The 27179-nt window shown below is 36.6% G+C and overlaps 3 protein-coding genes across 4 annotated transcripts; 1 reads left to right on the plus strand and 2 right to left on the minus strand.

Moving 5' to 3' along the window:
- The first annotated feature begins 6204 nt into the window (after positions 1-6204).
- Positions 6205-18049, plus strand: gls2a (glutaminase 2a (liver, mitochondrial)). The gene is made up of 18 exons (XM_039677948.2): positions 6205-6574; positions 6707-6794; positions 8608-8729; positions 9240-9369; positions 9475-9554; positions 11245-11408; positions 11830-11888; positions 13883-13915; positions 14012-14070; positions 14193-14259; positions 14353-14403; positions 14525-14701; positions 14962-15093; positions 15176-15268; positions 15366-15427; positions 15516-15592; positions 15981-16044; positions 16199-18049. Exons 1-18 carry the CDS (start codon positions 6381-6383, stop codon positions 16386-16388), a joined length of 1842 nt encoding a protein of 613 aa, XP_039533882.2. The 5' UTR covers positions 6205-6380; the 3' UTR covers positions 16389-18049.
- On the minus strand, positions 18046-20338 carry spryd4 (SPRY domain containing 4). Its single transcript, XM_039677971.2, has 2 exons — positions 20022-20338; positions 18046-18876 (listed from the first exon to the last, which is right to left on the minus strand). The coding sequence occupies exons 1-2, from the start codon at positions 20146-20148 to the stop codon at positions 18335-18337; spliced, it is 669 nt and encodes a 222-aa protein (XP_039533905.2). The 5' UTR covers positions 20149-20338; the 3' UTR covers positions 18046-18334.
- A 496-nt stretch (positions 20339-20834) lies between these two features.
- porcn (porcupine O-acyltransferase) lies at positions 20835-27165 on the minus strand. Of its 2 annotated transcripts, XM_039677937.2 has the most exons (16): positions 26784-27165; positions 26441-26503; positions 25986-26128; positions 25352-25544; positions 25219-25262; positions 24911-25092; positions 24666-24796; positions 24488-24505; positions 24287-24301; positions 24065-24190; positions 23243-23343; positions 22847-22923; positions 22685-22748; positions 22366-22451; positions 22088-22198; positions 20835-21998 (listed from the first exon to the last, which is right to left on the minus strand). In XM_039677937.2, the coding sequence occupies exons 3-16, from the start codon at positions 26119-26121 to the stop codon at positions 21897-21899; spliced, it is 1386 nt and encodes a 461-aa protein (XP_039533871.1). In that variant the 5' UTR covers positions 26122-26128; positions 26441-26503; positions 26784-27165; the 3' UTR covers positions 20835-21896. The 2 variants fall into 2 exon arrangements, with proteins under 2 accessions (XP_039533871.1, XP_039533862.1); XM_039677928.2 differs by lacking the exon at positions 26441-26503.
- Positions 27166-27179: the final 14 nt, after the last annotated feature.

Below are 27179 nucleotides of genomic sequence, written 5' to 3' on the forward strand. Positions count from 1 at the left end.
CAGAGGAGAGGAGAAATATTGCAATGCTCGAGGGATTAAAAGATCAAACTGCAAAAAGCCAAGCATGAAAGAGTAAAACAGGAATAAGGATACTGGAATCTCAGCCTCGGTGTGAGACATCCTGTGTATGTAGATGAGTGTGTATACAGTGTGCACATATGAAAATCAGTGTGTGTTTGTGGTCGTGTGCACACATGAATGCGTGTCTATTAGTTTTATGAAGGGATATGTGTATGTGTGTGTATACTCATCGGTGCGACTGTGCACACACCCTGTTCGATGTGTGTGAGTCCGAAATGAGCCCTGACTGTGTGCTCTTTAAGACACACACACAATGCGGCTCTGTGTGCAGACCTGAGGAATGTGAGAGAGCACCGGGCAGTGGGGGAGAAGAGAGCCGCGGGTGTGGATGGAGGGAGGGTGCGGAAAGGTAGAGGGATGAGGAGAGGAGCGGTGGCAGCAACACGGCGAGGCTCCAGGGGTGTGTAGGGTGGCTGGGTTGCTGTGGATAAGATGATGTGGGGCCTGACCATTGGCAGGAAACCCAGTGTCGGCAGCAGAACACTAACTGTGATTGGCATAAGGCGTCAGAAGGCCGATCCGTGCCCGGAGATTAAGCACCCGCCAGGCTTTTCTTCCAAATGTGGAGCTTTTCGTCCATTCATTGAACGCTAAAAGGGAAGCAGAATTAAACTCAATAAAATCAACTACATGGCATACAAGACCCTGAAACATTCACTTTACAAAATATTCTGATCCATGTGCCAAAATAAGATGCCCAACGGCCTCACATGAGTGAACATTTGTGTCACTTGAGACTAAACCATAATTAAAATGCCGGACAAAGTATTTGCATGACAGTTCATTAAAATGAAAACCTTTTCTGTGATATTTCACCTTTCAAGGCACGTTCACACTATCAAGAGCTTAAGCATTTAAACTAAAGGATGGATGGAAAGATAAACAAAACATTATCATGCTTTGGTGTGGATGCTAATGTAGTTTTCATATTAGCATTATGGTCATTTTAGCATATATAGCATTTTAGTAGTTATCTTTCTTGGCATGAACAGGCCTTTAGTTTAATCAGCCGGTCACAACCGTGGGAAACCGAACTGTTCTGTTTGATATTACAGTCCACATATGGGGCCTGAAGTGGGGGAAGGATTCGTTCTGTCTTTGTTTGGTCTAATAAAGCTTTCTATTTATTCTCATAACTTCTGAGATAAGCTATGGCAAACAGAGAGGCTGGTGTCCTGGGATTTTCTGAATGAAGAGTCCCTGTTGATAGAGTGATTTAGGCCACAAATGAGCTTAATTTATCCAGGACACCACTGTCTGGGTTTAACAGCTCCCTTTTTGACTTTATCCAAAACTTAATGCGTTTCATCTCTGATCCAGCTTTTACTATTTGATTTAATCAAAACTCTTGGTTTTTTAAATGGCGGTCCAGGGTCCTCCAGAGGAACTATAAGGGGTCCACAGAAAATTTCAGGATTTGGTCATAAGGGGATCTTTCACATCAAAATGTTTGAAAATCTTGCACTAAATTATTGAGGCTTTTGTAATATTGACTCAGGTGGGATTTTATATCATATAGCTCTGTACAAAACCAATGCTTCATGTAGTTTACTTTTAGTGGAACCAATAGTGTTTACCAATGCTGGATCTATGAACACACCCACACACACCCACACACACACACACACACACACACACACACAAACACACACAATGATTACTTAAACAAAACAAACAGTTCACCACAGAATTCTGCATTCTTAGCAGCTCCCTGGTACAAATTCGAGGGTGAAAGTCCTGTGAACTGGCCTGAGAAACTGGCCCTGTTTGCGGACATTGCAGTCTCTAAGAATCCAGGTAGAATGTGGATACCTATTCTTATACAACACCAGCATCATAAAGTGAAGAAGAAGACTGCACAGAAAGAACAACAATCAAAGCCAGGTCCAATAAATAAAATAAAATAAATACATTTTTAAATAAAATAAAATAAACACAAAAGAAGAATCTATATGTGCAATATAAATCAGTATAATTATATACACAAACAGACTTTGATAAAAGTCTTATATATATATATGAAGACCTCCGATAGAAAATCCTCTAAAAGCCACCTTGAGAAAAATTAGATAGTATTGAGTGAATACTCTCCACACATAGTATATGTTCATCAAATACTTTCACTTCAAACTCACAAAATCCCAGCCTCAGCCCATTCAGAAATTCCAGTACTTGGACAGAAACCTATACAGGAGCCTGATAAAATGTTAAAATTAAAAACAAACATTATAAGGACTTAGAGGCTTTTGCATATATAAGTCTTCATATATATATATAAATATAAATACATATAGCTGTGAATTTAAAAGTAATGTTACTTTAGTTACTTGGGAAAAGTAATCTGATTACTTGTAATGGGTTTCTGATCACATTACATCCAATCTCAAATATGTAAAATATATTAAAGTTCCTACAAATGGTAATAATGTTAATCAAGTAAATGCAGACTTGGTGAGCATCAAACACTTCAAATATATTTAAAAAACCTTACTGACTCCAAACTTTTGAATGGTAGTGTATCGTACATACTTTACATATTTTTGGTTGCAAAATATGTGTTACAGAATCAACTGATAATCAATAATGAGGGCTTAATGAATAAATGATGGTTGCAGTCAGAATGTGTGTTGGAATTATTGCCATCCTAATTTCTTCATTTACTTTGAGCAAAATGCGTTTGAGTTTCACGAATTACACATGGCAGTTATGGCCAGTACATAGATCAGAGAAAGTTGGGAAAGGAGGAAGATGGAGGGGAGAGAGGGGGGTTTAAGATGGAGCAGGTAGACAAAGCCTGCATTCATGGACACAGTGAAGGAATGAAAAACATTCTCCACCAAGAGACGCATGGTCATCAGTAGGGCATGGGTTAGGGTTGTGTGCGTGTGCGTTTGGATGTGTGTGTGCCAACACGAAAGGATATAATACGAGGGGAAGGGGTGTTTGATCTAATGATAAGTGGGTGTAATTTTACTCCAGGCTCTGGTTAAAAGGTGCCATCGCTTCAAAATCTACCAGCTGCAGTGGAGCTGGTCAGAGGAAAAGACTATAGGGAGAATGTCAAATTGCAAGGGTAAAAAGAAAAACGTCATTTTTTTTAGTGTGAGTATGTGTGTGACCGGTCCCCAAAGACAACAGTACAATGGCCCACACAGCCTGTGGAATGCATTCAAACAGAGTTCACAGGCAATTCAGTGAATGTAGAACTTAAAAAAGAACACCCTTCACTTATTTTTATGCTTTTCCACAAACTGAACAAATTGAGACTGTAAATAAACCCCCAAGTGTAACTGAAAGGATAATGTCTGATCTGGCATTTGGCTGTGGGAAGGTGAGGTTGGTGTGTTGGAGTCGACTGATTCTCTGTATCCGTTTATAAAGGTGAGTTGGTGCGGTCTGCCCCCTACAGGCAAAATGGGATATTAACAGCGCTCCTGGCTGGATGGGGGAAAGAAAAGTGGGTAGGCTACTGCCGGCTGCCACTGAATCCACGTTTTAGTCTAGTCAGATCATATATGTACGTTATGAGCAATTCAACAAATATAAATACATTCAAAAGTGCAAATTCACAAACATTATAAACACTAAACTGTTTTCTACGGAAAAGATTCACTGACATCAGAGCTGGACTTGAACTGCGTAGTTACACCAAAGTCCACCAGGGGGAGCCACAAAAGTGCAAAGCTGATTCAGTTCTCTGATCTGTTGGATACATCGTGACTTTACAGGCTTTATGAGCTCATAAAATTGTTGCGACTCAAATGTGTACAAAAAGTTGAGTCAACTGAATTCTGTCTGACGCCCTGTCCGATCTGACCAGAGCAAATGAGTCAACTAGATAACCTTTGAACCAAATCTAAGGTTGACCATGAGGCTGAGCCATGCTGAACCAAGTCTCTGAAATGACGTCTGAGAAGGTCTAGAATGTCAGTAGTGTATGATCAGGGCCTTCATGACATGAAAATAACCTGGAATGTCCACTATTACACAACCGACTGTCGGGCATGGGGGACCTGCTACTATGACGATGATGGAAACTTTTTCAACCCAGCAATGTTTTACAAGAATTTTACATAAGTCATGAAATGTTTAATTAAGTAAAAATAAAACGCATCAACATTACAAAATTGTGAGGTGACAGGAAAATTACTGGACAATACAAACCTTTAAAAAATAATTTTCTTTCTGACCAGAAATTCTAGCTAGAGCTTGATTTTTTAAGTTTCTGTATTTTCTACGTAACAGCAAATTGAAGAACCCAAGTGCAGTTTAGGCCTATTCCCCAAACATGATCAAAAATAAAACAAAGGCATATGCATGAAACTCAAAACATAACGTTTACCACCAGTGATTACACGAAAGAATACTTGACCAGGGGCCGGTTTCACAAAGATAGACAAAGATAGATAGTATATAGTCAGGTAGACATAGAGCGTAGACCGTATTATCTAGATCTGGGGCCTGTACCATGATGGTAGTTGAACAAACTCAGGGTTGCAGGATTAGTTTTGAGTTGACAAAACCAAACCAATCCAACCAAGCTTTGTTGGTACCATGATGATGATCATCAACTTTCTCTGTTAACTCAGGCTTTGATCCTGAGTTTAGGAGTTTAGGTGTGACATCAGTAGCGAACAGCCAACCACACGCTGAGAAAGAGTGAAACTCCAAAACTCATTGAAATTAATTTCTCGTGAGAGAAGTAGCACAATTCACTTATTAAATAAAAGTATTAAAATATTAAGAATTTAAACTAATTTACACAGCAAGAAGAAAATAGCTGTCTATGAAAGAGGACAACTTAAAGAAAGTCTCGCTGCTCTAAGTTGTGAAGTTAGTTTATAGTTGATAAAGGTATAGAGAGAATTTAACATTTAAGCTCACATGTCATTTTATAGCTTCATTTATTGATTCTAAAGCGTATTTATATTACCTTTATATACGTACTCATTTAAAATCTGCGTAATAATAATTGATGAACTGAAATTGTACATGTGAGATCATTTTAGGGTATAGTAATTACAGAAATAATTTCTAAATCATACAAATTTATTTACTAAAAGCCATGATTTTGTCTTTTAAAATAATTTGCTGTGGAGTGACTTTATCACGTCATACATGTGTCACTTTGCTCACAGCTGATTGGTCCAAGTTCGGTTTGCAACCTCTTACCTGGAACATAACCTGCCACGGATCAGGTTAGCCGAATAGCCGTGGAGTGTGTTACTATGGCGATGAACACTGCTAAAAGCCAAACCACTTTCATGGTACCTAAAACCCAGGGTTGGCACAAACTAAACTGAAACACAGCTGGCCAGCCACCTAAACCGGCTTCATGGTATATAGGCCCCAGAAGACCTATTTTCTTACATCTTACGTCGTAAATGTCATATCAGGGTATATAAAAAAGTATATACATAAAAAGTATATTCATTGATGAGTAAAAGTTAAAAGAATAGCATTTTAATCTATATTCAAATAGAAAACCATTATTATAGATTGCAATGTCTGTGTACTTAAATATATTTTGGGGAAACATTTGTATCCAAAAACCTCATGACCAAAACCAACCATGTCGTCTATGGAGTCCCCACAAATATAGTAAACCAGACGTGTATGTGTGTGTGTGCATGTGTTTATTTTAAATAACAATGTAATCTCATAATACATTTATTTCTACAATTTTAATAACCGAATGGTAACTGAATGTGAATCAATCAGTTATTAATTCAAAATGTTTTGCCACTGGTCACATGTAACTGGTCACATGTACTGTGATCATATGATTTATGTGAATAAGACCTTTATAGATCCTTAATATAGCAACCTCTTTATATAACCTACCCTTCAAGCTCATAAGTAAACTTGGGCCACAAATAATATCGGTGGGATTCAATGGGTTAATATTTATTTCTATTTAATATTTATTTATTTCATGACTTTGTGCCTTCTGATTAAGTGAAAAAAATGTCCATGCTAAGTAAGTTTGCTCTTCTTAGTACAGTTCTGCTATTGAGTCATCTACATGTGTTCTAGCATCCACCAATGATCTATCTCTTTCTTTTGCCCCACCGCCACAGCCGCCAGGAGGCGTGTCCTCCTCACCTGCGTATGATCCCTCGGTTACCGGCCAAATTTGTCAACAGAAGTCACTACCTTGCCTCGTGGGACGATCAGGCACTTGGAATCCAATAGAAAGCACGGGATACAAAAGCATACGAGACACGCGTTGTTTATTCAGACTATTTTACAGCTGTTATAGGTTGTTGGTTTTGAGGTAAAGCATTTCTGGATAGATTATGCATGGTGTTAAAACCTTACTGGCGTCTAGAGCTGGTGTTTTGCTCATAAGGAATGATGGAAAATGGAAGAGAGTTGCGGGAAGTTTGGAAAGAAGACACTCGCCTGCTCGGCTGTTGCACGTGAGCGCATCACCGGGCCAGCATCCGCGCCATCAGCACGTGATCGCAGAGTCGGACCCCGCCACGTACAGGTAAATCCTCGGAGAGGCGTAGAAAACATAACGTGCGTTTAAGAATTTGGTGTTTATCTTTATGAAAAAAAATGTATTATGCATTGTATTTTGGCAAAATATGTTTTCTAATTTGGCTTATGTTTTGAGCAGTAAGAAGGGGGTTGCTGGGTTGGAGGACTTGTTGTTCTACACAATTACCCAGGGAAAAGAGAAACTCTCAGTGGCACGTTTCCTGACAGTGAGTTGCTCTAGAGTCACAGTGTTGATGACATTATGCGTGTGTGTGTGTGTGACTTAGTCAGCATGCTGTGGCTATCTGTCAAACCAAATGGAATAAAATGCATGCTATAAACATTATGTACACTCATGCTCTCTATTTTCTTTTGCATGATTAAAATAAGACAATTTCATTCTTACATAGGTTGTAATCATAAAACTTTAGTATTACATAATAGTACTATATTTAGACGTCATGTTTGTGCCAGGTGTCTGGGCTACATTAAAGCCTCTCTATTCCCAAGCAAATGTGGATCCATATTTGGATGTTTGAGTTTTATACTACAGGGAGGAATACATAAAATTATGGACTGTTTATACCAAGGTAACACATTCAATTTCCAGGCACAGTGCTGCACCTTCTTTTGAGCGTGTGTGTTTGTGCTTCAGTGCACATGCCACCCAGAAATAGATAGCTATTAAAGTGTCTGCTATAATTTATATGCATGGGGTTGTTTTGTCTATATATGATGGTCATCTCCACCGGCTGCAATCTAACAACTCAGATCCTATATACTATTGCCTGCAGATCAAATGTTCCTACCAAATGACTGATGGTGAACTCTTTCATTTTTGACTTGTAAACACTGTTGCACAGTACCATAGGACCTTTATATTATAGTATTTGTATCTATTTATTGTCTTAATGTATGTTCCTGTGCTTATTGTAAACAATTCATACATGTTCCAAAAAACTTGCCTTCGTATTATTATGTTACGGCTTTGAAAGACTTTCTTTTTCTGACACCTGTTATATAGCCCAGAGACCACTTTTTACGATCCATTACATTCCTAATGGATCAAATCACCCCCACTTTCTTCTCATAGTTTCCTGTTTCACTTGCAAATACACTACCGATCAAAAGTTTAGGCTTGGTAAGAATTTTGGTTGCACTTTATTTTACAGTACCTGCACTTACATGTACTTAAATTTTACTTAAGAAAGTACTGGGTAATATAAGGGAACTACATGGGCTAAGGTTAGGTTTAGGGGTAGGTTCAGGTTAGTGCCAAGTTATTACTATTGGAACGGTGGATTACTATCTTTACAATGGAAGTGAATCAATCAAAACTAACTTTAGCTGGACAATAACTTTATTCTAGAGCTGCTGTAAAGCCAAAACAATCCATGTTACTTTAATATCCTATTATCACTGTAAAGCTGCTTTGAAACAGTCTATATTGTTAAAAGCACTAAATAAATGAAGGTGACTTGACTTGACTGTAAAATAAAGTGCTGCCATAATTTTTTTGTTTGTTTTTGAAGGTCATCCCATGATGCATCCCTACCCAAATATTATTACTATATAAAATAACTGTTTTTATTTTAATATTCATTCAAATTTAGTTTATTCCTTTGAGGGTGAAGCTGAATTTTCCACAGCCATTACTGCAGTAATATGCATTCTAATATGCTGATTTGCTGCTCAAGTTTTTTCTTGAAAACCTGATATATTTTCTTTGATTCTTCGGTGAACAGAATTTATTTTAATTAAAATCTTTGTAACATTATACATGTCTTTTCTGTCACTTTTGTTGTCAGTTTAATTTCATACAGAACCTGCTAAATAACAGTGGTGTAAATCAAGTGAGTTGTGAACACTGTTTCAAGTTGACATTAAATGTCTCTATATAACTTAGTTTATGCTCCTGAACTGGTACTGTAGGTTATCACATAAATTTGTGCTAAAATTTTCAAGCAATAATTTTTCCCTCAACTTTGTTTTGACAATTAATTATTCCAGTATTAAAATACATTTTCTTGTATTTCTTAGGCACTCAGAAGCACAGGCTTGATGACCTCTGACCCCCGTTTGAGAGACTGCATGCAACAGATCCATCAAGCTGTCCAAGATTCTGTTGGAATGACAATGATGGACCAAGAACTGTTCAGAAAGTGAGTAGGAGCAGTGCAAAGAGTGAGAGAATATGTGTTCATATGTGTTTTTAGGGATTTATCATCACTTACAGTCTACCGCCTACAGCTGTTGTGACTCATGGCCCTTACGGGTAAATGATATGTTCTTGGAAGGCTGGTAATATAAGCAGTCGATTCATCATGCCCACATGAACACATATCTTCACATACAAATGCCTCACCTCACCTGACTTTCTGCTCCCCAACAGAGATAAATACAACACTCCACCTGTTGCATTTGTATGTATTGTGTGTGTATATGCGTCCTGCTGGAGCGTGTGTGGAGCTAAGCTATGTTAAGCAGTGATAACGTGTTTGTTAGTCCTCTGAGGCACAGCTTATGTTTCTTTTGAACCGATTCCGTCAGTGTTAATAAATATGGATCAAATATCCTTTACAGTCATGTACAACTCTCTTAGCACATTACTGATAACAGGTGGCCATTACATCACAGTTGTGTGACATTGGCATGTGTGTTTCTGTTTCTAGATGTGTTGGCAGTAACATAGTCCTCCTGACTCAAGCCTTCCAAAGGAAGTTCATCATTCCAGACTTTGAGGCCTTTACTTCCCTCATAAACCATTTGTATTATAACGTACAGGCTCAGCAAGGAGGGAAAGTAAGACATTGATTTTCTTTATCGCTGTTTCTAATCACCTTGTCTTTTAAAAACACATTTATTTACTTCTAATCGCTATATTTGTCCATGTGCGTGTTTTCTCAGGTAGCAAACTACATCCCTCAGTTGGCTAAGTTCAGTCCACACCTCTGGGGAGTTTCTCTGTGCACAGTGGATGGTCAGAGGTAAAATATACTATTTTTAAACTTTCTTTAGTCATATCTGTTTGATGAAAGTAACTTTTTGCAGCGTCTGTTCAAACAATGTACAATTGACCATTTTTTCTGACCAGAAATACTCTACATTCAAAGTTTGATAGGCTAAGAGGGTGGGGAGGATTTTTTTTAAATGCTTTTATTCAGCAAGAATGCATTAAATTGATCAAAAGTCACTTTTCCTTTGACTTTTATATTCCTTCATATTATATTCAGTCCTAAAATAAAATTAACTAAATTAAAATAATATTAATATGTAATAATATGTCAGTATTGATAATAAGAAAGCACCAAATCTGCATATCAGAAGGATTTCTGAAGGACTGGAGTAATGGCTGCTGGGGTAATAAATTACATTTTTAAATAGAGCCGTTACTTTAACTTGTAGTAATATTTAACGATGTTACTGTTTTTACTGTTTTTTAAATGTGTATTTTTTGTATTTTTTTTTACTTTCAAAAACGTTCTTTCAAAATCAACCATTACCTTTTGAATGGTATTGTATTTCAAAATAAGTGTACAATAATTTTCTTATTATAAATATTTGTAAAACATTATGCAATTATTTAAATGTTTTGTTTCTGTCTTAAAAACAATAAAATTTTGACTTATTTTGTCAACAATTTTGATCTTTGAATCATTGACATCACTTCTCAAACTCATCATATTATCATTCTCGATTCGATTCGATTTAAAGGAGTAGTTCACATTAAAAAAAACTTTTGTTGATAGTTTACTCACCCCAATGTCATCCAAGATATCCATGTCATTCTTTCTTCAGTCGAAAAGAAATTAAGGTTTTTGATGAAAACATTCCAGGATTTTTCTCCATATAAAACACTTTACTGGTAACCAAACTGTTCAAGGTCCAAAAGACTGTTCAAAGGGCTTTAAACGATTCCAGATGAGGAGTAAGGGTCTTATCAAGCGAAACAATCGTTTAAGTTTCAAAGTTGAAGATAAAGGTTTAAGATAAATCTAAGATAACAAAGTTGAAGTTTTATAAGCTCAAATGCTCGCCTTGCTCTGTTCTGTGTCTCTCTCCTGTTCGAACACGTTCATCAAAATGAACAAATCTTTTTCCAAGTCAATTCGTTCATTTCGTTTATTGAATGAGCCAAATGACTCGGAAAAAGATTTGTTCATTTTGATGAACGAGTTCGAACAGAAGAGACACAGAACAGAGCAAGGCGAGCATTTGAGCTTATAAAACTTCAACTTTGTTGTTATATTTAAATGAGCGATCGTTTCGCTTGATAAGACCCTTATTCGTTGTCTGGAATCTTTAAAGCCCTTTGAACAGTTTGCACTGAAACTGTCTTTTGGACCTTGAAAAGTTTGGTTACCAGTAAAGTGCATTTTATGGAGAAAAATCCTGGAATGTTTTCATCAAAAACCTTAATTTCTTTTCGACTGAAGAAAGAATGACAAAAAAATTATCAACAAAAGTTTTTATAAAAGTGAACTACTCCTTTAATGTGTTACGATGACCAAGAACTTTATTAATCTCATAATAAACTGCTTGGCCACCTGGCAAATCCAAATTTCACTCACATCACATGCTTTCTGGTTAATTCTGGATCTTGAATAATAGCAATTCAGTTTTTTTCTTTTCCCTCTCTCACTGTATCTTTCATTTGATCTCTTCCTCTTTACACAGGCATGCTGTAGGGGACACGAATGTGCCATTTTGTCTGCAGTCATGTGTGAAGCCTCTGGAGTATGCGCTGGCCGTGCATGAGGCTGGCACTGAGCATGTGCACAAATATGTGGGGAAAGAACCCAGTGGCCTCAAGTTCAACAAACTCTTTTTAGATGAAGAGGGTGAGAAACCATCACAATCTGTCTTATTTCTCTTTCTGTTGGTTTCATTTAAAGATATGGACACATAAATTGATCTCATATAGTATTTGGACATTTAAAGTGAAACAGTGTCAGTATACTTGTATTTTCTTTAATTTTCTCTGGATGAAACTCCAGAGGTTCAAAATCAATGGCATGACTCTAAATTAGTGATTTCACAGGCTGATTGTGTTCTATTGCATCATGAAGTTTGGGAACAAGAGGAACAGTTAAAACAGTTATCAGACGTTCTTTCAGTATAAACCTTATCAATGGATTTCCTCACCTCTGAGGAACATCGCATCTGCAATCTTTACTGGAGCTTTACTGAATCATCCCCAGTCAACATGATGCTCCTTTGACATTAAAATTTGATCATTTGTAAACTTTTTCTTTTTCCCAGATAAACCTCATAATCCCATGGTGAATGCAGGAGCCATTGTAATCAGCTCTCTCATAAAGGTAAGAGGCTATTTTTGTACATTTTTTAATGCACTGTTGATATATATTCATCATAAAAATACCACAAGTACAAACTTAAAATGAAATTCCTACAACCATAACACATTAATTTGTCCGTTTATTTTACTTTTTTGTCACAGCCTTTACAGGGACGCTCTTTAACCGTAAACTTGAAGAGTTACTTTAAATTAAGCAGCATTGCTGTGGTGCGTGTTATTGATATCAGAAATGATAACTGTGACAGGCAAAGTGCTTTTATTGAGACAAAATTATGTTTCTGTCCTTTCCTTTTGACCTGATTTTAAACAGCTGACAAGGTGTGTGTTTGTGTGTATGGTGGTAGTGGGTGGTCCGATGAGGAATCACATAATAAGGGCTGCTAGTGGTCAGGAGGTGTGTCTAAACAGCCAATCAGATAATGTGCTGAAAAATACGCCTTTCGGTGTGTTTAAAAGGGCTGCTATGAAAGAGTTAAAGGTTTCAGTGGTTTAACTGATCTAAAAAAAAACCTAACTGGATGTATAATTAAGGGACTCCTTACTTGTAGTATAAGTTTCTAATTTGACCTATGCTCTTAAATATGTTGCACAATCTCTTGGAGCACAGACACGCAGGAGTATTTTTTAAGATGTAGACATCTAACAGCTGTGATCGCATTACACTGACCTTTTGGACTCCCTCGTAGAACTGGTCACCTTAATGAAACTAAATATGGGTACCACTTCCTGTTAGGGACTGGCTCATATTCAGTCATTGGGCTTTATGTTCTGTCATATCATTTTATGTTCACTGCCCCTGTGCAATGGAAAACATGACAGATCATGACTAAATTTGCACACACAAAAAAATTAAATGAGATGTATTCTAAGATATACTTGCATATATATGCTGTTTATGGATTTTTCAAGGATGAGACCATTGTGATCTCATATCATACCACATTTTCTTTGCTGCACATCTGTGCACACTGCCACCAAGTGTCTAAATACAGCACTGTATTACTGTTTGCAGAGGGTCTTGGAGATCAATTCCAAAACAAACTGTCCCTGGAACCACTGTTAGCTATTTCTTTTGCTGGTGACACAGAAACTAATGTTATTTATACAATTGATTTGTACCCCATTTGATTAAATGTAAATAATAAGTGGACATTGTGAATGGTAAATGTTGTGCCACATCTGACTCTTTCCTTTTGGATATTTCTGACTGTCTGTGTATTGTGTCTTGAAGATAATTAGCATTAGCCATGGGTTAGCCCTCAGAAATTTCGAATGGCTTTTTGAAATGTATTTATGAGTAAAAAAAAGCCATTATATATACTGTAGACTAAACATATCACAAGGATGTAAGTTTATTGGCTTGATGAATCACAAAACTTGTGTAGTCCTTTAGAGGCAACTTGTTAGCAGCGTTTTAAATCACACAATGGTTTAAAAATTCACATTCAAGGTATAACTATGTAATTTATATTGTTGAACAATATTTGAAAGTCCTGTCGAGTAATATTATTCATAAATAAAATTAGTGAATTTGCCTTTTGTGCGAATTAGCCTTCCAGGTTAGCCTTCTAATACCGCTTTTAGTATGAGTATTATTGGCTTTACTACACTTGTGAAAAAAAGTGTGCTTAATTCTATTGAATGTGCACTTGTAGTATCCTTCAAATCTTAAAAGCATACTTTTAAAAAAACTGCATTTGCAGGTATAATAATATTAATGAAATAAAAGACCACTGAAGTAAGTGTGAGAGTGCTGATTAATGACACATTATTAACACATTTAAGGACACTTTAAATCAGTATTAAATCAAAATTAAAACTTACTCACGCTCAAGTTGTTCCAAACATTTATACGTTTCTTTCTTCTGTTGAACACAAAATAATGTATTTTAAAGAATTTTGGTAACCAGACAGTTGACAGTAGCCTTTTCTTTTCCTACCATGATCTTACTTATTTTATTAATTTACTTTCTATATATTTTGTCTATATTACAGCCTGGTTCCAACAAGGCAGAGAAGTTTGACTTTGTGAGTACACTGCAACATCTCCACCATCTGAAATATCCCAGGTTTTTTTTATTTGATCTCACTTAAAATAAAAATTGATTTCTGTTTGACGGTCAGATGATGGATTATCTGAAGAAAATGTCTGGCAGAGAATATGTTGGGTTCAGTAATGCCACGTGAGTTTTTAATACGACTCTTTTATTAGTATCAAATCACTCTAACAGAGGTGAACCTACAGTTGTTATATAATTTGTACTGGTTTATTGGTGAATGATAAAATGTTCTTGCTTTTTTATAGTTTCCAGTCAGAGAAAGAGACAGGTTACAGGAATTATGCAATTGGCTATTATCTCAAAGAAAAAAAAGTAAGCGTTTTCTTTGGTTATTGTCTTTTTTATAAGCCTAATGATGGGATTTGTCTGCCTTTCTCACCTGCTTCTCTGCTCTTTTTCCTGTAGTGTTTTCCCAGTGGAGTTGACATGATGGCAGCCCTTGACTTCTACTTTCAGGTAAATAACTTGTCATTCTAACACATACCAATTGTGTTTAAAAGTAGAACTTGCTATTATTGCTCATAGTAAACACAAAATGTTTCTCTTTTATGTTTTTATGGCTTTCTTTCATTTCCAGCTGTGCTCTATTGAGGTGACATGTGAGTCCGGCAGCGTCATGGCAGCCACATTAGCTAATGGAGGGATCTGTCCAATCACAGGCGAGCGTGTGCTCAGTGCCGAGGCCGTCCGAAACACTCTCAGTCTCATGCACTCGTGCGGCATGTACGACTTTTCTGGCCAGTTTGCCTTTCATGTGAGTCACACACTCACAGCCAAATGATTGCTTGCAGAATTCCTCAGTGTGATAAAGTACACAGACATAATGGACTTTACAGCTAGATGAAACTATTTCAGTTATTTACTTTAAACCTCAGCTATTACTCAAATAAAATCACTGTTATTAGATAGGACCATGCTGCAAAAAGATGTGAGACCCATGCACAATGTGTGTTTACATTGAAAAACAGTGACGTGTAAATGGGTAAACCGGCCCTGTGTGTGTCTCTTCCTCAGGTGGGTTTGCCTGCTAAATCTGGGGTGTCTGGTGCTGTGCTGCTCGTAGTTCCTAATATTATGGGGGTAATGTGCTGGTCTCCGCCTCTTGACCGTGTCGGCAATAGCATCCGAGGCATCCACTTCTGCCAGGTACATTTTCATGATCTCTGCTTTTGTCTTTCTTTCTATATGTTTATTTTTCTCTGAGACCATTAACTTGTTTCTCTTTTAGGAGCTAGTCTCACTGTTTAACTTCCATAATTATGACAATCTGAGACACTTTGCGAAGAAGTTAGACCCTCGCAGACAGACAGGCCACGAGAGGGTGAGACCACAGACCAAATTTGCCATTTCATTCACACTGTGCTATCAAAACAAATAGTTAATAGTTGTAAACACTGATTATATTTAATAAATTTCAGAACAAGTCTGTGGTGGATCTGATGTTTGCTGCTTACAGTGGTGATGTTTCAGCTCTCAGGAGGTAAAAATGTCTTTCTTTTTAAAAATATCCCAACATTTTTATGTGAATGGTCATGATTTATGAAGAACAATGATATAATTTGTTTCAGAATTGCTCTCTCTGCTGTCAATATGGAATTGACTGACTACGACAACCGTACCGCCCTACATGTGTCCTCAGCAGAAGGTAACAGGCTGAAAAATGTGTTTTATGTATCTCCACTAGCATTAAAAAGTTTAGGGTCAGTAAGATTTTTTGACAAATATACTTTTAGTCAGCAAGGATTCATTAAATTGATCACAAGTGACTTTAAAAACTGCTGTTCTAATTCATCAATGAATCCTGAAAAATATGAATCGCGAAAATATAAGGCAGCACAACTGTTTTCAACATTGATAATAATAAGAAATGAGCACCAAGTTATTAAATAAAATCAACTTCAGCTTTTCGATTTATTTTTTTACCGTCCAAATCAGTGAATCCTAAAGTTTGAATTGTGAAATCTGAATTCGGTGTAAATGAAAAACATTAATAATGCATTTATTAATATAGGTTCCTAAAACTCTGATTTCAGGGCATTTAGATGCGGTCAAGTTTTTAACAGATACCTGCAAAGTCAACCCCAATGCAAAGGATAGGTAAGGCAAACTCACCTCCTGTAAGGGATCCGAATCTGAAAAGACACAGAAACTTGACAATGACATGAAACTTGCCCAAGACAAGACCAAATCTGCACTTTTTTAGGTCTGTTTTGTTTCATTGATTTAAAATGCATGCTAATCTGTTCTTCAGATGGGGAAACACACCTCTCGATGATGCTATGCAGTTTGGGCACGATGCAGTGGTCAAGGTACTACAGGAGTACCAGAAAATATACACACACACACTAATGCCTGAGGATCTCAGCGCTGACACGTTTCCCGATTCCACCATTGACGCAGAGGAACTGAAGAGCATGGAGACGCTGAATGGTTTAGTTTGAGTGAGAACTACCATGGGAAATGCCAAACCGCAGAGCAGGTGTAGGTAGATGTTACAGAGATAGTGCTTCAAACCAAAGCTTCGCTGTATGTAGACCTCGACTAGCTTCTACTGATGGTTTAAGATAGTCATTACTGTAGTTTCTCAGAGCTCCATTCAGTCTACTGTGGGATTATGAAACTACCAGGTACTTCCTGGTAATTTCTGATACGGCTCCTCAAAGACAGTTTGGTTTATTCTTGGACCAATTTAGAAATGCTGAGGCTTCCTAGTTTATCCTTGCAGAATCATTTTTATGTAAAAGCCGTAAAGTCGGCGTGAAACGGAAGTTGAGATTGTCATTTTTTTCCTTGTCGTGACGGATATCCGAGTGAAACGGCTTCTGAAATTAGAATAAAATGTAGGGCAGGGCTTTATTTCGTCCTTCGGGATTTGATTGGATCGTTGTTGGTTGGGCGTTGCAAACAAAATGGAGGCAGATTTGAATGCGATTCTCTGAGAGACGGTGCACCGATAGCCGCACCTTCATCGGCTCTGGCCGCACCCTTTCGCCATTCCACGTTACCGAAATAGAAGAGAGGTCGTTTCGATGGGGGAGGGCAGGGTTATGTATTTGATTAAAGATTATAAGGGTAAATTAATTTTTAAAAACTAATGAAGTGCACAGATAAATTCTTTATAATAAACACTACAATATTAGAAATAAAAAGAAGATTTGTCAATTTTGATTTCATGCCGACTTTAACTCAAAGGAAGCCTTTGGAACTAGGCCAGGGGCCCGATTCACAAAACATTCTTAAGATTAAAATTCTCTGACTATTTTCCTCCAGGTTTCTGACTTTAAAAGTTATGAATATTTTGTATTCCAAAAATACTTGAGAACAATTAAAAAAAAGATAATAGCATTCTTAAGACAAAACTGAATTCATATTCTTAAAAATACTCATAAATAACTTCTTAGTTAGGATAAGCTCCAACTTAAAACCCTGAAGATACAAGGTTTAATGAATTTGAATTGTTTCAAATAACTTGCATTTAAACAAAACACTAGCTTGAACTTTTCCAAAAATGCTTCTGAACTTTGAATTCATCTTATTTTAACTTCTTAAGAAGATTTTTGTGTCTCTGGCCCTGTTACTAAGTACAAGGTTAGTGTAAATTTAGCAGGCTGTCTATTAAGACAAACATGCACATTAAAAAATAGTTTATTTATAAAATAACCATACTGGAAATTTCATTACATTATATTGCCTTGAGTTAGGAGGTTAGCCAGCACCCTTCATAATGTGAACTGTAGCCTAGTTTCTTTGTCATTTTAAGTTATTAATTTTTGGCTAAACATTTTGAGCAGGTATTTGTATATTTGTATTATCCTTAAGATGTTGGAATTGTGTATGTTTGTTAATAGACATTTTTGTAACTTAAGGTATTTAATGTTGTTTTAATGTAGTGCACAAAAGCTTTAACTGCATCCCCTGTGGACTTTGCACACAAGAAAGAAATGGTATTTAAAACTTGGTACATAGACAAACTTTATTGCTGAATACATAAGTTCAGATAGTTATAGAAGAGTTTTTTTGTTTGTTTTTTTCGAATTAAAGTGAAAAGTGTGACATGGACAGAATCAGATAATATGACACAATAAAGTGTAAAATAACACAAGTGAAGGGTGTCTTTATTGAAAAAACGTACAACACTGTACTAAAGCACAGACACAAAATTAGGATATCGAGTGTTCATGTGTATGTACAGCAGATTAATAAATTCATTAGCATTATATCACAAAACAGTAGAGTTTGGGGATATTGTCACCAGCTGAACGGACAAATCTTTAATGGCAGTAAAAAAAACAGCTGTGTTCCCACTGAATGTCTATTCATAAGGCCCCTACTTCCTCTTCTCGATCTATTAAGAGGCATGTAACATCAATGTGTGAATAATGAAGAGTCACTGAAGCCCTGGTGGAATCTCCAGTCCAGAGTGTGAGAGTAACTCCCCATCCCAGAGTGCAAAGGCAGGACAGATGGGCGAGCGGAACTGTGTTTTTATCGTATACACCACTTCGGATTTCTGGGTGTCCACCAGACTGAACCGTCCCGCCTGGTAGTCTAGCAAGAGCCCGATCCGGTCAGGTTTCCCCACCAATGGCACTGGGACCTGCTTACCGCTGGTCATGGCAAACCACTTTCTCTGGACAAATGCAAACACCCAGGAACTAGAATTCGTGCCCACACATTCGTCACGTGACGTCAATACTTCGGCCACTCCCACACGGAATTCGTGGGACCTTTTAACCGTGATCTCCCAGTAGTGCTGTCCAGAATCAATGTGGGTGTCAGCGAGAACCACAGCCCAGTCCCGGAACCGGAGAGGGGTATCCTGCACGAGGGAGGGGTCCATACCTACCATTCGATAGATCACACCTGTGTCCTTTTTAAAAAGGTCCAGGCTGCTGTGGGCTGTCCGCTCATCAAGCTTAAATTGCAAATCTATAGAGACATAAATAATCTTTAATATATATTTTAAAATTATATATGTACACATACAGTGTATACAGACTAATATAATGCGAGTTAGCCAGTGTTTTGTGCAATAATAAAATACGGTTTAAATTGAGTTTTTATACTGATACCACTGTAATTCCATGGTATTCTTGGAGTACAGTGGAGTGCCTTGTAAATTACCTTGTTAAATGATAATTATTTAGCATAAAATAACTGCTAAAAATATGTACTACAACAACAACAAAAAATAACTGGTCTGGTCTCTCAGTGGTCCAATGTTCAGATAATCAGACTGGAAGAAACTATCTATGATCAGCAAACCATTTTAGACTGGTGCACTGTTTTTGATTTTTGTTTACGCCTCTAAGCTATCATAGTAATTTTTGTAAGGGTTGCCATTAACAGTGGCAACAAATAACATATATACATATAAATTAACAGATAACAGTTACATTCTGTAATGAGGACTCATGCATTTTCTGTATAGTTGTTTTGAAATGATGCGTGTGGTGAAAAGCTCTATACAAATAAATGTGAATTGAATGGAAAATATTCTGAAAGTTGTAATGAAGTAGATAACACACATTAATTAATAATCCCAGCCAAAATTAGCTAGTAGTAGCAATTACATGTTATATTTCAGGTATCGTGGTAACTGCATAACTGGGAAAGGATAAAGGATAAAAGAAAAACGGTGACTTTTTCAAGTAGCCTTCTGATGTGACAGACCAGAATGTTCTCGCTGCCAGATTAACGAGATCACGGTGATAATGATGGACGTGGCCGCATCACATTGAAGTAACAAGGACATAATATCGGACATTTGCACACAATGACCCGCGTAAATATCGCATTACTATAACATTAATAATTAGCTCGTGCCAATCTACTGGAATCTCCGCTGAGACACGTGACTACTGCCTACGTTTTTTTTTTCTTTTTTCTTTTACAGTTTATGCAACAGAACTGATATCTATATTTTGTAATGCATTCCACTGTTGATAATTAATACAATTTTTAAAAAATAAATAAAAAAGGAAATGTTTCACGTGTAATTAGTATGACCAGTATGACCTAGGGTTTGACTGGACTCCACACTGAGGTATGTGGAAAGCAATGCATTTACTCACTGTTGCCTGCACTGGGAGTAATATACCATCTCCGAGCTGTGAGGGTTTTCCCACGGCCGTGACGGAGAGCAGTCCCCAAAGATGCAGACAAACGGCAAAAGAGTACCATGCCCGAGGACATCGCCATATTGTCCCATTTGTAGTGCGCTTTACCTCTGTTTCTGTCGCAAGGTTGCGCTGTCCAAATGCTTGAGCGCTGCTGCCCCCTACTGTAAAACACGCTCACGCACGCACACACACATGAGGCTACTTGTAAGGACCTCCATAGACGTAATTGGTTTTATATTGTATAAACATAAACAATATATATTATATCCCCTTACACCGTGTCCTAGCCAGCAATGCGATTAAGATTCCAGCGACAAACAATTTGTCTGCTCTCACTAGACGCGACGCGATATGCGAGATGGGCCAATCAGAACAGCGTGTGGGCGGAGTCTCGCGGCAAGTGCACGGCTTCATGATCAAATTCACAAATATTACACCAAAATACATAGGCTACTGAGTTACTAAAACAGTCTTTGTCAAAGAATATACTTGTTTGTTCAAGTTTGAACGTTCTTGTTTCCATGTCCATTGTTGCTTTTACAGCTACAAAGCTGGGAGCACTAAATGATATTCAAAGCATGCTTTTAACATTAAATAAAGCACATAAACAGTAGGCTACCTGAGATTATCATTGCCACACTTTGTGTTTGTTGTTCTTTTCAGAAGCATTTATACATTTTCAAAAAACAGCACTTAGTATGATTTAGGGTAGTGATAAAACAAGAGTGACTTGGCAGTCAAACATACATGAGACAGTAAAAATCATCCATGTAATTTGAACTCTTTATTTATTAATCACTAATAAATGTATAGGGATTGATTTACAACAGGGTATTTAATGTAAAATGTGTTATGTGATGAATGTCTGAACACAATAAATAAAATAAAAAATGAGAACCTACCAGAATTATTCAGCTAGTAATTGTTGTTCTGTTTGGCACTAAAATGACATATAAAAAACAATCGTATTCAATGTTATGATGGAGTCAATTACTCTATCCACTACCAAATAGCAATATTAATAATACACATTAAAATAAATACACAGAAAACAAAAACACACTTGTTGTCATAAATAATTTAAATTTTAAAAAGGGTTAAATATAAGAAACTATCAAACACTAATAATGTCTCAGTATTCAAGTGTATCAAAGGGTTTCAAATGCACCCAGTAACTAACTAATTCAGACAATAGGATGTGAACTTTATCATTCAGAGCTCAATGAGGATGAAGTCATTTGGCATGTTTGTTGTACATGAAAACCGTAATGGACAATCTGATTGTGAATCGCAGAATATGTGCTTTAGTGGAAAAGCATTAGCATTAGTTGATTTTCCATATGGGAATGGCAAAAAAAATAAATAATAATAATAATCAGTCAGGCTGAATAGATGCATACAATACAAAACATGATTTGAGCAGTTTGACATTAGAGCTTCTGAAAAAATCAATGAGAATATATATGTTCTTTTTACACAAACAAGTAATTATCCTAAACCATCAAGCAAAACCTATTACAACTATAAGATTTATTAGTCAGTCATATCAAAATCTTGATCAGTTCATTAATAATGGCTATGAATAATTCAATATTCACTTATTGTGGATTGCTGTGTTAGCTTAGAAAACTTCAGAACATCTTGGTACTTGTAGAGGTCTGGTCATATATATTATGAACGTATACAGCAGATTTGAGGACTCAGGTCTGCAGTCATGTTCATCCAGAGTTCACAGTGATGTCATTAACGGCCACAACTCCTGTGAACTTGTATAAAATATCCAATCACAGTTATTGCTATCCTCTTCATCTATGAAGGTCTAAGTGTTTATAGAATAAGGCGATACAAGACCCAAAGGCCAAAAGTCAACCAGTGGCTTGTCCAGCTGAGCTGCATCCATTTCTGAATGGTGTGGCTGACCATGCCATTCTGCGGACAATAGAAACATATTTTTTACAAATATGAATAATAACCTGCATGGAAAGTAAGGACCATATTTCATGAGAAGTGGCTTGTACCTCATCAGAATCCATGTCATCTGTACTGGAGCCAAAAATAGAGCCCAGGTATGTAAAATGCAGCACTGCTAACATGCTAAATGTCCCATTAATTAAATATACCCACAATTCCTATAGAAAAAAAATAAGAAAAATAAAAAACTTACATTTTTAAAGACATAAACTCATTAAAAAATGTTTATTTCACATTATAACTCTTTTTTGTGGCTTTTTACGTTTTCTTTTTTTTAAAGATATTCACACAAGTGCTTAAATAGCCATAATGAGATATACAACACCTTTTTATGTCTATGTTTGCAGTCAGATAGGCATCTCTTGGAGAGGACACATGCATTTAAAATGATTGACAATCTTTTTCTAAGCACTGAAACACAGAATGAAGGCACAGTCCGTTAAATACACAACCAAAATCCAAGACGAACAACAACCAATATTGTGAAAAACACTTAGAACATTAGAAAATATTAAATTGGAACATTTAAAACATTTTATAAACTGATTAAAACATTTTATAATGTTTTTAATTATAGCAACAACTGAAAACAGTCGCGTGAGCAATAATAAATGTCTATAATTAATACCTGAACAGATACTCACCGTGTTCAATATATGTTATGAAGCCTAGTGTAAATAATACTGCCACAATGTGGAAACTTAGACCCTGTATGCACAGAAATACAGTATTGCATTTATTGTACCATTAAGAAAGAATGCAATAAATTCAAATGAAAAATTAAAATTAGGCCAAAACACACTCACATGTAGCAGAGCGCTCGCAGTGTATGTCAAGATAATGGCTGTGAAGCTCCCATATCTGAGAGCCTTCTTAAACACATCTAAAAAAAAAAAAGGAGGAGAAATGAGGCTTACCCAAATACTTGGAGGTAATCAAAATATAGCATATACAAATGTTTTAATTAAAAGCTGGTCATTATGTTCATACAAGTCTTTTGGGAGATAAAATATTTAATTTAAGAGAACCAATACAAAAATGTTAGAGATGCCATTAAAGGTACAATATGCAGGATTTTTCGCTACCAGGGGTCGCTAACCTCTTACAATAACAAAGGCGTGTATTAATGACGTACAGTACATTCCACATTAAGCTGAATTATGGATACCTTTAACAAATGGAAAGAAAAAAAAAACACTTACAGGTGTTGAGCCAGCGGGACATCGGCAGGTTCCAGGAAGTGACCACTTCAACCATAGACCTGGGAAACTCAACATTAAGTGGCTTTGCTATTGTCATGTCCCTGAAAAGACAGAAATGGAATGACAAAAAGAGAAACTGAGAGAAAGAAAGAAAGGAAGAGCATGAAATATTGATCAATTAAAAGTAAATGGCAATTACAATCTTTAATTGACACAGTGTCAGAAATAAACTTGGGTAAACAAGCTAGGGAGGCAATGCTTTTCATAAACACTTTTTGTTATACTGGTTATAACTCTCATCACATCCTGATAGCAATGAAAAATAGAAGTGGTGGAAATATATTAACAAACTGTATATCTTCTATGGAAGTCTCAGGACTAAAAAATGTTCGGCCAATCACTGACTGCATTCAGTCCAAATGGATAGCATTTATTAAAAATATATATTAATATTTATATAGGATATATTAATTAAAAATATCTTGTCATCATATATTGCTAGCCTCTCTGAAATTGTCTTCCCTAGCTTTAATGCATTAATAATTTTACTATTATTATTAGTAGTAGTAGTAATAATTTGATTTGATTGACAATATTTGCATTTATACTTTTTTTAAACATAATAAAACAAAATAATTCATAAAAAATAATCAGACCACTGTAATTGGCCACAGTAATTGCCATCAGTGTCTTGAGAGCCACTGAAACCATAGTAAACATAACTTCAAGCCTATTTAGATTAAATTTATGTTCATGAAAAAGAAGGAATTTCTCATGGGGCACTAATTGGTATTATGTGAATCTGTATAATGTTATACAAACCACTTAAGATTGTCCTTCTCTTCTGTGAACCCAGCACCTGCCAGTGTGGTTGTCGTCTCACCAAGGTAACTTACAAAGTAATTACTGAAATGGAAGGACAGGCTGTTCTCATAGGCCTGTAGCCACCTGATGAGGAGAATCACAAAGCTGAAGGTTAAAAGATCAGAGAGAAAACCACAGAGACTGTTGAGTTTTAACATTAAGGGCTTGTGCATTTCTTACCTTTTAATAGAGCCTCTGCATCGAGATATAAAATGAAATTCATTATTAAACACAATCCAGAATGCCTAGATTATTATTTTTCATTCGTATTCAAGTAAATTTCGCTGATGTATGCATGTTTTATGCTTATATTAATTTGTCTTTATTCCCCATGATCAAATTGTGTATATGCATTCATTAATAATATAAATGGGACAATACCTCATCTTTCGCTTCTTGCTAAGGAAAAATATGAAAACAGATCAGTCAAACATTAAAAAACCTTCACTGAGCCGCACAGCAAAACAAAAATTAACATTAACATGATTAACGTTTGATATTAGAAGAATCCATCCATTCTTTACACTTCACAGTATTCCTCAACTCAATTTATACTCACTTGCGGAGAAGCTTGTCTCCAAAGACTGGGATGAAATAGGGAAAGAGATAGGGAGCAATGCAGTTGGAAATGACCAGACAGATCTGGCTCTTCACACAGCTGAGGACTGACTTCATAAACCAGGAGGCACTCTGTGGAAAATATCAGATCAATGCTGATGGAAATCTCTTATACATCTTAAATTTAATTCTAATACACCTTTAATTCTAAATTGCATTAGAACAAAAGAAAAATTTGAGACTCACAAGTTTTCGACTCTCTACTGCATCCATGTAGCTGTTGAAACTGATCCAAGGCCCAAAGATGACGGTCCCCACAAAGTAAATGTAGCCCATGAACTCCATTGGGGAGGGAACTTTCTCCACTATGCCTTTGTCCAAGTCAAAGGCAAGGGAAACTGCCTTCATTGCCACTACCATCTGGGAACCTGGATGACCACAGCAACAATTTCATTTTAAACTTAGTCAAAATTCAGTACAGTAAATATCTACCATCCTGGTCTAATAGCCATTATTGTCAGATAGAAAAACAAAACAACAACAAAAATACTGACCTCTCATTTTATGCCAGGTTGTTGTATCCATCATATGCAACTCTCTGAAACAGAAAGAATATCTTACCAATGTATCTCCAACTCTGGGGAATATATATATGACGAAACAGAAGAGCGTGTGAGGAGGACATACCCCAGAAGAAGGTAGATGAGGATAGTGATGGACAGGAAGGGTCCGCGGCTGCTTGAATGACGACAAAGGAAGAGGATGAGGTAGCAGAGGAGGCTGAGAAGCACCACCCAAACCATGTGCAGCTCGAAGAACAGGTAGAGAGTGTAAAAACCGCCAGCCACCGTACTCAGGTGTTTCAAGACAGGGGGCAGACCTGAGAGAGAGGAAACAGCTTTAAAAAAAAAATCATTTTTTAACATAATATAATTTAATTACATGTTTTTAAAATGACAATTCTGTCATCATTTTTTTTGCAGTCATGTATTTTAAAACATTCTTCTTTCCATGGAACACAAAAGAAGTTATTTATAGTAGAAGTGTTTTATCGCACAATAAAAGTGAATGGGATTGCAGCTGTCAAGCAAGATACAAAAGCTATCATATGGCATCAAAAGACTTGAGATATGGTACATTGTACATTACCTACTTTTATGGTGTATTATAGCATTAGAGCACAAAGCATTTTGGTGCTTAAAAAAAAACATAATTCCATAATTCCTTAAATATACAAGTGGCATGGAAGAGTGAAAGTTATACAGGTACATGCTTGGATTGACGGGGACTATTCCTTTAAGATTACAATACATGATCTTACCCAATCTCCACAGCAGCCTACATACTAGGCAGATGAGTAACAGCTGCCATACTTGTTCTAGACCTTGCTGGACAGTTGGAAGCAAGCAACCGAATCCCAGTTCCTGGAAGAACTCCTGTCTGCTTAGAGCTCCCATTGCTAGACTAAAACAACAATATAAAATCAAAAATGTCAGGGTAATTGGTATGAGCAATGCCAGATGCTTTAAGCTTTAAAGGAAAGCTAAGATCAAGACAGAATTAAGGTCAGAACAGTGTTGGTAAAATTAATCTCAGGGTCAGGCTAATACTGAATCCAATGCACATATGATTGCAACAGCTATTTTTTTTTTTAAGATTCCATTATGGAAATCTATTTTCAGGATGGGGAAAATCCTTCTTGTTGGTAGCTATTCTGAATATATTTGTTATTATGAAACCCAAATGTTATGCCATGCAATATCCTAATAATCTTACCTCTGCAAAATGATAAATACCCTTACACCGCAGTGCAACCAGACCGGCCGTAAGAGATGCAAGCTATTTGTAAAATCGACATCAAGTGTTATATCCTCAAAATATGAATGATAATAGTTGAAAATGTACAATTCGTTACACAGCGCGAGAACGGAGGAGGATGAGCACTTCACCCACTATCAACTCAGACAGCGATGAACCGCAAAAGGAATAGCCTGTCTGTGGGTCCCTAAAACGTCAAGTTTTGTATGCATTCTCCTATATTACATTACATTTAGAATAAAGATGTACTTTTTCGCCTGGGTTCTAATCTAAATATTGAGAAATGTGTTGCGCTTCTTACGGCACAATCGGTCCAGATGATGCTGACAATGCCCCTGATGTGGTTGATGGCTGATTCCCATTGATGCTGTCCGTCGTTCATGATTACAGCGTCCCAAAGGAGCCCGACGACCAATCATCTTTCTGCGCATCTGTGGCTGAACCAATCTGAACGAACAGGCGGAGCTTTAATAGCTTGAGTGCGTGTTGAAATCATGTATTCATATGGGGATATAATAATTAGGCTACTTAGTATTGGTTTCAAATTTGCTATATTTAAAATATACATTTAAAGGATATAGATTATTTCTGGCGAAATATAGGCCTATTACGTTGTCTGTTGTTTTGTGACAGTTCCAATTATAAAATGTAATTATTGATTAAATGCACAACTTATCAGGCTACATATTGCTACATA

This window comes from Pimephales promelas, chromosome 14 (genome assembly GCF_988280905.1).
Source record: "Pimephales promelas chromosome 14, fPimPro1.hap1.1, whole genome shotgun sequence".
In the NCBI taxonomy this organism is placed as follows: Eukaryota; Metazoa; Chordata; class Actinopteri; order Cypriniformes; family Leuciscidae; genus Pimephales; species Pimephales promelas.

What these genes read in the sequence shown, in the direction of transcription:
- gls2a (XM_039677948.2), top strand. Translation starts at nt 6,381, where the DNA reads ATGCATGGTGTTAAAACCTTACTGGCGTCTAGAGCTGGTGTTTTGCTC. An exon ending in GTTGGGTTCAGTAATGCCAC is followed by an intron (nt 14,071 to 14,192) that starts GTGAGTTTTTAA and finishes GCTTTTTTATAG; the next exon opens with TTTCCAGTCAGAGAAAGAGA. An exon ending in AACCCCAATGCAAAGGATAG is followed by an intron (nt 16,045 to 16,198) that starts GTAAGGCAAACT and finishes TCTGTTCTTCAG; the next exon opens with ATGGGGAAACACACCTCTCG.
- spryd4 (XM_039677971.2), bottom strand. Translation starts at nt 20,148, where the DNA reads ATGGCGATGTCCTCGGGCATGGTACTCTTTTGCCGTTTGTCTGCATCT. An exon ending in TACTCCCAGTGCAGGCAACA is followed by an intron (nt 18,877 to 20,021) that starts GTGAGTAAATGC and finishes ATGTCTCTATAG; the next exon opens with ATTTGCAATTTAAGCTTGAT.
- porcn (XM_039677928.2), bottom strand. Translation starts at nt 26,121, where the DNA reads ATGGGAGCTCTAAGCAGACAGGAGTTCTTCCAGGAACTGGGATTCGGT. An exon ending in AACCTGGCATAAAATGAGAG is followed by an intron (nt 25,093 to 25,218) that starts GTCAGTATTTTT and finishes GTGGTCATCCAG; the next exon opens with GTTCCCAGATGGTAGTGGCA. An exon ending in CTGCGAGCGCTCTGCTACAT is followed by an intron (nt 22,749 to 22,846) that starts GTGAGTGTGTTT and finishes CTGTGCATACAG; the next exon opens with GGTCTAAGTTTCCACATTGT.